This window comes from Coffea arabica, chromosome 11c (assembly GCF_036785885.1).
Source record: "Coffea arabica cultivar ET-39 chromosome 11c, Coffea Arabica ET-39 HiFi, whole genome shotgun sequence".
Taxonomy (NCBI): Eukaryota; Viridiplantae; Streptophyta; class Magnoliopsida; order Gentianales; family Rubiaceae; genus Coffea; species Coffea arabica.
In genome coordinates this window covers 43,055,416-43,066,741 of record NC_092330.1, presented here as the reverse complement: position 1 = coordinate 43,066,741, position 11,326 = coordinate 43,055,416, and the positions used below count along the sequence as shown (strand labels likewise).

At 37.2% G+C, this 11,326-nt stretch overlaps 1 protein-coding gene across 2 annotated transcripts; it reads right to left on the bottom strand.

Annotated features, from left to right (window-relative positions):
• Positions 1–3,528: 3,528 nt before the first annotated feature.
• Positions 3,529–10,836, bottom strand: LOC140016876 (uncharacterized). Of its 2 annotated transcripts, none has more exons than XM_072070965.1 (18): positions 10,717–10,836; positions 10,299–10,599; positions 8,890–9,099; positions 8,439–8,497; positions 8,120–8,257; positions 7,315–7,389; positions 7,115–7,198; positions 6,955–7,016; positions 6,670–6,739; positions 5,733–5,808; positions 5,522–5,652; positions 4,935–4,994; positions 4,753–4,827; positions 4,557–4,661; positions 4,390–4,485; positions 4,200–4,280; positions 4,016–4,117; positions 3,529–3,924 (listed from the first exon to the last, which is right to left on the bottom strand). In XM_072070965.1, exons 1-18 carry the CDS (start codon positions 10,762–10,764, stop codon positions 3,856–3,858), a joined length of 1,842 nt encoding a protein of 613 aa, XP_071927066.1. In that variant the 5' UTR covers positions 10,765–10,836; the 3' UTR covers positions 3,529–3,855. The 2 variants fall into 2 exon arrangements, with proteins under 2 accessions (XP_071927066.1, XP_071927067.1); XM_072070966.1 differs by having other exon boundaries at positions 10,299–10,584; positions 10,717–10,824.
• Between the last annotated feature and the right edge of the window lie 490 nt (positions 10,837–11,326).

Sequence of the window (11,326 nt, the reverse complement as noted above, 5' to 3'; positions counted from 1 at the left end):
AACCGAACCAAACCAATTACTACACCTAAGATTCAATCCAAATGGCTTTCTAAAATCACGCGGTTTTAAAAGTCATTTTTCGTTCTATTTTCTAGAATATGAAAGACTACTATTTACTGATCGTGGCCAAATTATATGCAGGAGAGGAGAGTCAAAGTACGTAAATACTAAAGGATAGAAACTTATTGCTCAAGGCGTAAAGCATGTTTTTGTCTGTTATGCCAGGAATAGAAAGATAGTCGTACCATCTAAAACTACCCGATCCATTCATCATTCTTATGACATCACGAGAAAAGGCGGTGGTTTGTTTCTAAAAAAAAATGTCATCTTTAAGTGGTTTATTTTTAAAAAAATTTAGATAAATATGCTGTATATTCATCTAATTCGATGATGATTTAGTCCCCTCTAAATTATTTTTGAACTTTTTTAGATTCGCTTTTTTTCCTTTAACATAGAATAGAATAGATTTATCGACTCCGAAAAAAATCAAGAGAAAAGGCAGCTTTTGTTGGGAGCCGCAACAAAATTTTCACTTTACAGACTCTTCCGTCAACCATTCTACCTCTATGTTGATGCCAATTTGACTAGATATTCTATCTTCAAGATCGTTTTCTTTTCTGTCGGAGAAAGAAAAAAAAGATATCGTTTTCTTTCATGGTGTGTTCAATTTTATATAAATATGTTCTTTGTCTGTGCTTGGCTTTCTCAGGTCAATTAACAATTATTTTATTATTCTGTTTTTTAAAAAAAAGAAGTTTCTAGATGATGTTTAGTAGTACGTATCAATATATAACCGAGACTCCTTATGGCCCCACTATCTAAAATTCTGTTACCAAAACTAACTGTCAGAGCGGAAAAAGACAAAAAGCGAAAAAGGACAAGAATTACACAGCTTCCTGTATAAATACAAACCCTGCAAGTCTCCGACGGAGCATGCAAATGCAACGCATTTTTTTTTTTTTATCTCCCTCTTCTCTCTCTCTTCTTCTGCTTTAGCCTGTAGAGTTTAGTTAGTATACTATATGGTAGTACACAGCGAGCAAGAGCATTAGCAGGCGGTGGATTTCTGTGTGAGGTTGAGAAATATGGCAGATGCGGTCTGGCCACCGCTGGATCCATACCTCAGAGAGAGCTTGTTACTTTACAGAAGTGGATTCCAGCAGCTGAGGGCTCTTGAAGCCCACAACAATCTGGCGAGCGATGTGATTGAGGTGCTGCAGTGGTGGGGGAACAAGGGCGATTTGGATGTTTCACAACAAGGTCGAGTTGGTGATATTTTAGCTCTGTTTGAAGGGGACTTGATCGTGAATGCCTACGCTCATGAAAGTCTCCGTCAAAGATCGGGACGTCAGCGTCGCAATCTGCATAATTGGGTTATGAACTCCCCGCTGGTGCAGAATCCCAGGCTGGCAATCCTTTGTAGGACTCCGCGAGACGTTGACGCCGTCCATACGCTGAGCCTCCTGGGCAACTGGCCCCAACCTCCTCGTCATCTCTTCAAGGTTGGTATCGACTGGAGGCTCCATAATAATGATCCTGCACCTCCTCGACGTCTTGCTGATTACGCTATGTCTCTCAACTGCGAAGTCTACAATATTTGGTAATCTTTTACTACTACTTTGCCTCTAGCTAGTACTATTACTCTATGCTGCATGCTGCGTACTAGTTGTTGTTGTGAAGATATCCTAGTCAGGAGCTGGTCATGTCTAGTAATGTCACTGCTCGGGAGCTGGTACGTACGAACTAGGAGAAATATATTGGGTTACTTAGCTAGGCGATTGGGTATGGAATATGTGTTATGCATGTCATATGTCATGATGCTGAGTTGATTCAATCTAGATCTTTGCTCCTTTTTTTTTTTTTTTTTTTTTAAAAAAAAGAACAATCCAGATTTTTACTTGGTTATGGGAATAAATGAAATAAAAAGTAGTAGTATATGGGTATTTTGGAATGCGTTTGTTCAGTCTTCTACGGCTTCCATTTTTGTTTACTGTGCGTCTCTTTTTCGTTTGTTTACTGTACAGTTAATTCATTTCCGTTCTGCCATCGGAACGAATTCTCAAGTTTTTCTTAACTAACTTTCAGTATAAATTAAGCATCATACGCACGCTACAAATGGAAATGGTACGATAACCTTCTGTTTCATTTAGCATGCGAAGGACCTAAGCCAGTTGATATTTAAACAATAATAATAGTGGGAGACAACGATTCGATTGATAATTCAACTCGTTTGAAAATGAAGTGCTGGAATTATTATTAATACTGTACTAGCTACGAATTTCAATCACGTACGTACTGACTGAGGAAATTATTAGCTACATATTATTGGAAAAAAAAAAAAGAAAAGAAAAGACGAACTGTTTGTCCTTATGAAATATTGAGTAAGTACTTGGACAATTTCAGAAGTTTGCATTGCCATTTGCGAGATGATTGATGTTCAAATCTTCTGGAACCTACCTAGACATGCAATATTGTCAATAGCTGTTGGATTTTCTTCCCCATTTAAAATAGCATACGACGCCAAATTAGTGAATATTCCTTACCTCCCATTCCCCTTCCTCCTCCCCCTCCCCCTCTCCCTCCCCCTCCCGCCCGGGGGGGGGAAGAAAAAAAAAAAAAAAAGCTTTACTAGTATACCATAACAAACTGACAGAAAGAAAAAGAAAAAAAAAAAAAGCAAAAATGAACCAAAAAAGATATTACACAGCCATATAAATATATAGCAAAGTAGCAGACCCTCTTTCCTAGCAAATTCATGCATTATTTATTTCCCTTCTCGCGGCTTCCGAAGTGAAGAATTTAGGTTGAGAAATACATGCGAACTCATGCAGCGCCGGTTCTGTACGACCAACGTAAAATTTTTTTTTTGGGGGGCAAAATTACATGTGATTGTTTTATCTTACACAACAGTATCGTCTTCGTCAGACTTGGATGACATTCTTTTTCTTTCTGCTTTTTCAGGGGAGAAGCATTTGGAGACATTGATCTTTCTTGGAAAAGAAATCACTCAATCAGAGTTTTTCTTTTGAGCACGTGGGAAAAAATTCTCTTCTTTTTTTTTTTTTTTTCTTTCCTTGTGGCCTGGGCATATTAATTAAGAAGACATGCACGTCCCACAATAAATAAATAAATAAATAAATAAGAATCCATGCATGAAAACATAAAAATATTCCACCGAATTTTCTTGTATACGCTTTGACTTTCTTGAAAAATTGGACAGTATTATTCCACATTAGTAAAACAAATTCCCAAATATCTCTATAATGACTCCAAAAGGCACCCCCGCTTGTCCGGGTAGCTTCCCAACCCTGGTTGCTGCACAAAACTAACAAGGTCTGGGACTCTGGCCGAGGATCAAGACTGCAAGTACATCGCAAGCCAAATTATCTCCAGCCACAGCATTGCTCTGGTTATGTAAAATTTGAACATAATTTTGACCCTATTTTGTTGGCCTTTTGAGTATTCTTATGGTGAGAAGTGGCAGTTGAGAGACTAGAGTGGAAATCATAGCCCATCAAAGGACTAGCATGACAACAAAGTATCGGAAAATTTACTTTTCAAACTATTCTTTTCAATGTACATCCAACAAAACCAAGCTTTGTGATGCAAGAAACACTAAAAAAAAATTAGGGGAGAAAAAGCAGCATGAACGGAGTTGCTGCGTTCGGTACCAAAATTTCCCATGTTCCCTCAGTTACATTGCATGTCTCAGATGAAGTCCACAGAGGAAGGGGGAAGCGGATGCGGACATCTACTCGTACAGGACTGGCAAAATCATCTGCCAACTCGGATGGCTCCCCCATGTTTTCCAGTTCAAACAGAGTATTCTATACTTGCCCTGTAATGTGATGCCATCTAAAAGAAAATAGAGACTTCCTTTTCATTCATCTCCAAGACATGATCTCTAGCATCTGTTAGTGCAGTCTGCAGCGATATATAATTATACCCTTTTAAGTATGCATTAAAAGTGGAAAAGGAGAAACCATCACGAGGCAGAGAACCGTGCAAATTTTACCTGTCCCAATTTGGTGAGGAAGTTGCTGGCAAAATTTAATGAAGTCAGCCTAACATCTTCATTGGCCTTGAGTGCCTGAGCAATGGCAAAAGCTCCTTCATCCTGTGCACAAAAATGATGTCAGAAATGATGCAAGGCAACAATTTACACTGTCTGAAAATCTAATGCAAAAATAATGCCGTACTCTGATTTCATTGAATCCCAAATTTAGCGTGGTTAGAGCTTCATTTACAACCTTCAAGCTACGAGCTAGGCATATGGCACCCTAAGAAATATAAATTCAAGAAAATAAGAGATCTTCAGCATCACATTTTTAGATGAGCATACTAACGAACTGCAACAGAAAAATATATCATTATTCTGAAGCAAATAACCTCATCTCTAAGTCCATTGCCTCGCAGGTCTAGGGTTGATATGGTACCGTTGTACTTCAGCATATCAGCAATGAACTCAGCACCTTTGGCTCCAATCTGCAAGAAACTAATACATCATCAAAGAGCTCCTTTACAAGGGCCAAAGCAGTCAAAATTTCTCAGGTTACCTGACACCAACCAAGCATAAGGTTTTTTATGTTTCCATGAAACTTGAGAACCTCAGCCAATGCCTTCACTCCATCAGGACCAATGGGGTTATAACCAATCTCCAACTGTGTGTGTGAAAGAAAGAGACAGATCTGACTTGCTAAGCAACATTCTAAATTCCAAAACAATGGAAAAACACGGGAGGTAGCAACTAACTGAAGTAAGGACAACATTGTCCTTGAAAACTTGTGCTATGGCAGCGACTCCCTTGGCATGGATGTCATTTCCCCCCTGTGAAAGTCCCTCAGGATCATGACCATTCTAACAGCTAGTTGTATAGCTTTTCAAAATATGCTAGTCTTCTGAAACAATTACATCACAAAAAATGATAAAAGTACCAAATCTATGTCGGTCACTGAACGGTTCTGCCTCAAAGCCTCTGCTATTTTCTCAGCTCCCTAACAATTAGTGACGAAAAAGTACTATTAGTTTTGATCGATTTGCGTTCCAATCAGCTAACCTCTTAATTAATATTATTGAAAAGCAACATTTAAAAACATCTTTCAAGACATATATGTTGATATAAAATTAAGAAAGGAGAAATGAGAAAATGGAGTGAAAATCCATTAATTTTCTGCTTCTCAAATATAGCTTGGTACATTTCTACAAACACTTGAGATGCAAGGTAGCTACATGCTTTCTTTTTTTTGGTTACAACAAATTATTTCATTCCTTAGCATGCAAAGAACTAGAAGAGAAACAACATTAGATATTTTAGTTATGACATGTGACTTAAGATAGAAGCACCAACATAAATTGCCTTAACAAAGCAAGCAAAAACTCCGAAGTCTTATAAACATAAACATTCATGTTTTCCCTCATTTAACCTTATCATCATCTCCATTCCCCCCCCCCCCCCCCCCAAAAGCCCCTCCCAAAAAAAAATGAACACTTTATCCATTCAAGGAAGTGAACTATCCTTTACCTCATCTCCAATATCATTCATGTAGATATTTATCCAACGTAAGCTTTTGCTTTTTTTTACGTACTCGGCCACATGAAATGCTCCTCTTGCACTGATTGAATTGTTCCCAATGTCTAAAGAGGTCACTTTCCCTGTAAAGTACTGTTAGTGTTGAATATTGTAGCACTGACATTTTATGATAGACTGAAAAATAATAGGTTACAGTAAGAACCTTTATGTATAGATAAGCCGATTATCAGAGCACGAATGCCTTCATCTCCAATAGAGTTCCCATGTAAAAAAAGGTCCTAGGCATTTCAAGAGCAATGCAACCTCAGTTAAACAGAAATAGGATGTTAGAATATAAGGATACAAAAAAACCTGTTGCTATGTCATCATATTATTCACTTCAACATAGCAACTAACAAGTTTTGGCTTAACCTTTGAGATTGAAACTGAGTAGTAATTCATTGTTAAAGACTTTACAGCTGTGTCCCATGAAACCCAAGTTATAAGCAGAGGTGCAGACACCATAGTCTAAGAGACACATTAGCGGACACTAATATAGATTTCTTTTTGTTTCACTACATAAATAAGCAATATAAAGTTGGGCAATGGAAAATTGAAGAAAATTTAAGATGATTTGCAAGACTAATCCAGCAAACAATAATACTAGTAAACTATGTCTGACAAACAAAGCATAATGAACACAGATTATAAACCAAAAAGCATCACCGTTCTACCTGAAACTGATTCGTCTATGTTTAAACACAAGACGAACAGATTAATTCAGTTGAGGAAAATAATTTAGATATTTCCAATATCTACACTTTTTTTTTCATATCAAACATATCTTAGATTTATCACTATCATTCATAAATTTCCAAGCATTGCAGATTCCATGTAGCTGTTCATGGGCCACTACCCTTTTATGGTCATCCATGCACAATAGTTCCATCTGCAGATGTATCAAGTTGCTAGCCATATGGTCAATTAACAGGAATTCGGGTATGTGAGCGATTATTGAAGCCAAATAACCAACAGAAACAAAAATGGTTTGTCATCTTCGTATTTGTTGGAATTTTAGACGAAAAGGACAGTAAAATTTCACACGGTCTTTTGGTCTGGGAATGGGAAAAAGGGGTCAGAAAGATGAAGTAGAAGTTTACCCTCAATGACTTGTTCCCCTCTAAACCTTTAGCAAGAGCAGCAGCACCCAAAGGACCACCATAATTTCCACTTGAATATAACAAAGACAATAAGACAAGTATTACAAATCCAAAAGCACATGCAATGTGCTAAAAGCAGTAAACCGAATTTTCAGGAGCAATTAATTAAAAACCATTTGGCCTGATATATAGTTTGAGAAAACTCTTCTTCATTCTTATGTGTAAGGGAGCATGTATAACCAACGCTACAAGGAAAGGGAGATATCTCCTATGAGATCTACTTACTTGAGATACAAGACCTGTATGCTTTTATTCTCAAGAAGTGCTTCAGCAATGCCTGAAAATCCCTACCTCCATTTCCAAATAAACAACAGAAGAAGAAGTTTAGTAAAGATAAAGATTAATCTATATAGCATTGACAGTGGAAATGACATTAAAACCATACCGAGTAATCGATGAGATTGTTGTTGAGTTCAAGAATACGCAAAGCTGAATTTTTCTTCAACAACTCAGCAATAGCCTTTGCTCCCTGCAATGAAGGTGATCTCATGTAAGCAAATTATTTTCAATGAAGTTTTTTAGCTTATGTTTGTATTAAAATATGTGCAGAAATCTCATGCCACATTGAAGTTAAAGGAAGCCAACCTCATCAGCCAATCCAGTGCTGTTCAACTGAAGCTTTTGAATACTGGAATTTTCCAACAGAACATCACGTAAGTACTGCAAAGAAGAATGTTTAAACATTATATCGCCCCAAAAATTCTGGGAAAGAAAGGTCACCAATGTCTAGCAGCAGCTTTGGTTAAAAAATTTTGTCTGAGCAGTTACTAACAGCATCATTCATACATACTAAGACTTATAACTAACTTCACTTAACAAGAAGACATAAACTCAAAAGAAATGGAAAGCAATTCTCAGTGGCCACTTTCTGGATGAACTAGATTCTATTACCAGAAAAAGAAAACAGAAAAAAAATTGAAGACAAACTTCATCAGGACTCTTCTATGAATTATAATAATTCAAATAGTACACATGCATCCAATGTTCAGGTCCCAGCCTGTATAAGCATTGCATTTGTGTCCATGCAACATAATACAGACATAAAGTCTATAGGAGAATTGTGCAACAGCGGCATATGCAGCCCCCTTAATAGACATATAAGAAAAACATATTGGCCAGCTTGTGTGCCCCGCCTAACAACAGTTTCTCCGGGTGTTAAACCACAAAAAAGAGAAACACAAGAATTTCAGAAGCAACGTGATCTTAAACAGTTAAAGCATGGATCTCAAAGTGTCAAAGTAGACAAATGAGAATCTTAGCTGTCATGCGCAACCAATGAACATCTGGATAACAGCTTGAATAACCATATCTCATCAAAGAAGATCTCAAAGTTAAAATGCAAATTCAAGGACAACATTCACCAAATAGAACTTTTAAAAAGCATTGTTACCTTAGCTCCTTCATCACCTATGGGATTCCCCGAGAGATCCAGAGTTTTTAGGGCAACATTGGATTGCAAAACACCATCAAAAGCCTTTATTCCATCAGCAGTTATTCCATTAGCAGCAAAGCTGACTTCCTCAGCAGTCTGAGGAACAGAAGCACAAATCAAGGGATCATTGCTACATAATCCAGGACTACTTACATAATTTGACAACATGGTTGGATCTTTCAGTTTTCAATGGACATATTACTCCTGCTTATGGTGTTCTGTTTTCTATTGCTACCAAATAAGCACATGCATACGTAGCCACTGTCAGTCCTTATACCTGGTTGTATGCCAAGCCCTCAGCTAAAAAGTAAAGTCCATCATTACCAAAGTTACGGCCTGCCAAAACCTTATTGTAAGTCAAACCAAAAATTCTGTGAAAAAAAAAAACAGTTTGCTAATATCAAAAGATGATGTATTTTGCCGAATAAGATGAAAGATTTAGTTAACCCAGCAAGCTAACACAAGTTAGGATGTACAATGTGGACAACATAATTTACTCAAATACTTGTGAAAAGAGAACTAGGGCGCCAATTTGGATAATCAGCAAGGCAGAACATCAAGAACAAAGGAAAGTAATTGTGAAAATACAGTTCCTCACTAGTGTGATAAAACAAATTTCAATATCCATGTATATATGTAATAATAGATATGGAGTTCAAGGCAATGCAATATACAAGCAGCAGTATGAAAACTCATTGAAGCTAGATAAGGCAATTACTCCACATTACCTGACATGTCAACTGTTCTGAATAACCGAAGTTCTTTGGCAAACTCATTTAGCCTCTGCTTGGATTCTATTTCAACCTTCGCACCAAAAGCAGATAATAGATTGGTCCCAGGAGCAAAGGACCATTTCACACCTTGAGAAGATCTGTTTTCTTCTGACAGAGAATTTTTTCGTTTTGGCACAAGGACTTTCTCCACCAATTTCCATAGAACTGTCAGCTGAAAAAACAAATTAGTAGACCCCTTGAGAATATTTTTTATTTTTTAGATGAATAATTGTTTAGGGAAGCAATCTAAGAGAATTGACATAGGATCTACAGATTGGTGAGATCAAATTGCCAAACAATCGCCTGTTGACACCAATCTTACCCACCAAAAAAGGGGGAAATGCAGGTTTTACACTTTAAAGGATGAGTCGAGAAAAGACAAAATGGAAGAAAAAATCAAGAAAATGACATGTTATTGTAAGTATCAATATACACAACGAAATGAAGTAAACCCTAGAGCAAAGAAGCAAAATGGTTATTACAATGAAACCTACTTTCACTATCACATAGGTTAATTTTACTTGCTGAAGCACATTCTTACAGAAAATTCAGTACTCAATAGACCATTCCTACAAAATATGATCAAAATCAAATTTCTTTGGCTTGAAACTGCAAAAGGATTACAGGAAATGAAAACTTGAAGTACAACAGCCAAAGAGCACTTTCAAAGAGACATGTTTCTATTTAGAATAAAACCAATCACTGTTCTTCATTTATTATAATTCCTCAATATTCAAAAGTTGCACAAATAACTCTAGCAAGATGTGTATACCGAGGTCAATCACATTATTGACCAAACTAGTTGGGCACATATGAGCTGCTATTTCAGGTAGTTCCTAGTTCCTACCTTCCCAGATCACATTTATGCCGCCCGAAGTTTCATACTTGCAAGAGTAACGCTATAAAGCTGACTCATATAAGCACCCAACAAGAGTATTAAGAAACTATTAACAATTGGAAAATTTTTTTTTAAAAGGACACACTCTGGCCATTGATAGTGGTAACAACTTATCACGATCTGCTGTTTGGAAGATAAACAATGTCCCAGGTGTATCAAACAGGAAAAAAAAGGTGCTTCTTTTAGCTGTAGTGCAAAATGCATATAACAGCATAGAGTGAAAGACGCATCACTGTTCAGTACGCTAAAAATATGCTAAAATAAATTTAAAGCATAATATTATCTTAACAACTGAACCTTTAATTAGCTATTCAATCAAGACAACCACATTCTCCATCAATTCACATTCTCCATCATGCATAGAAATTAAACCAAACCAAGCCCACTCCAATTAAAGACCATAAAATAAAGATTAACAAAGCAATAAGCCAAAACAAATAATGAAGAAAGAAAGAAATAGCCATACCAAAAGTGCCAACAATGAATGCACCAGCTGGAAGAATAAAAGAAGCGATTTGCATAACCGGCGCAGGAAGAGCCGGAGCTTGAGCTTGGGATTCTCTGTAAACTCTTCGAGAGCTCGCCGACCGCCGGGAAACACCGCCGGAAGCCGCTCTAACGGTCAAGGATATTTTTCTTGTACTTCTTCTATTGAGTGGAGCAAATGGAAATAACTGAGCACCCCGCGCAGCACAATAGCGCGATGAGCTACTTAATGCTTGGCCATCTTGTAGCGTTTGATTCCATTTATGCTGCCACAAATTAATCTGTAACTTCCAGAAAACAATGGGAACAATTGAATTTTTAAGCAGTTTTGCACTAGTATGTACTTAATTCTGTTTTTTTTTTTTTTTTTGTGGTAGGGGGAAGGGTCTTGAGATTACCTTCGCAGGAGAGTGTAAAGATAGCGCTGTAGAGGAGCCCATTTGCATAGAAAGCCGAAAGGCTTTTCTTTTTTTGGTCGGAAGGGGGTGGTAGGGAGGTGGAGGGGGTGGCGGCGGCGGGGAAGGAAGTGCTGCAGAGAAGGGGATAGAGTAGCAGAAGAGTACAGAACAGTGATGACTGATAACGAGAGAGTGCTATATACAATTGTCTATAAAATTTTGATTTTGGGATGGATTCGGCCTTTTGCTTATTGGATCACAAGTGGGCTTTAGGAGGTAAAATTTGGGAGGACGGCCACTTGGAAAAGATTTAATGGAAGTTTAGCTCTACCATGGCCCATAATTAAGGTTTTGTTACTCATGCTCTATTCTTTTCTTTTCTTGTTTTTATCACTAATCTCAACTCTTTAGTCACTTTTTGTCTTCATCCTTGTTTGTGGTACTTAGTAGTTTTTTTTTTAACAAACAATTTGATTACTTAATATGAAATACAACGGTAGCAAATACTATTTCATCAAAAATTCGTTAGTTTGATACATTTACTAGTACATATGCTTGAAGTGTTCGCCGTAAGATATGATTGTAAGTTAAAGAGACAATAGTAAAAAGA

Coding starts and splice junctions, on each gene's coding strand:
- LOC140016876 (XM_072070965.1), bottom strand. CDS start 10,764: ATGCAAATGGGCTCCTCTACAGCGCTATCTTTACACTCTCCTGCGAAG. Junction 7,390..8,119: donor TAGGTGATGAAGGAGCTAAG/GTAACAATGCTT, acceptor TCTTCTTTGCAG/TACTTACGTGATGTTCTGTT. Junction 4,828..4,934: donor CAGTGACCGACATAGATTTG/GTACTTTTATCA, acceptor GGACTTTCACAG/GGGGGAAATGACATCCATGC.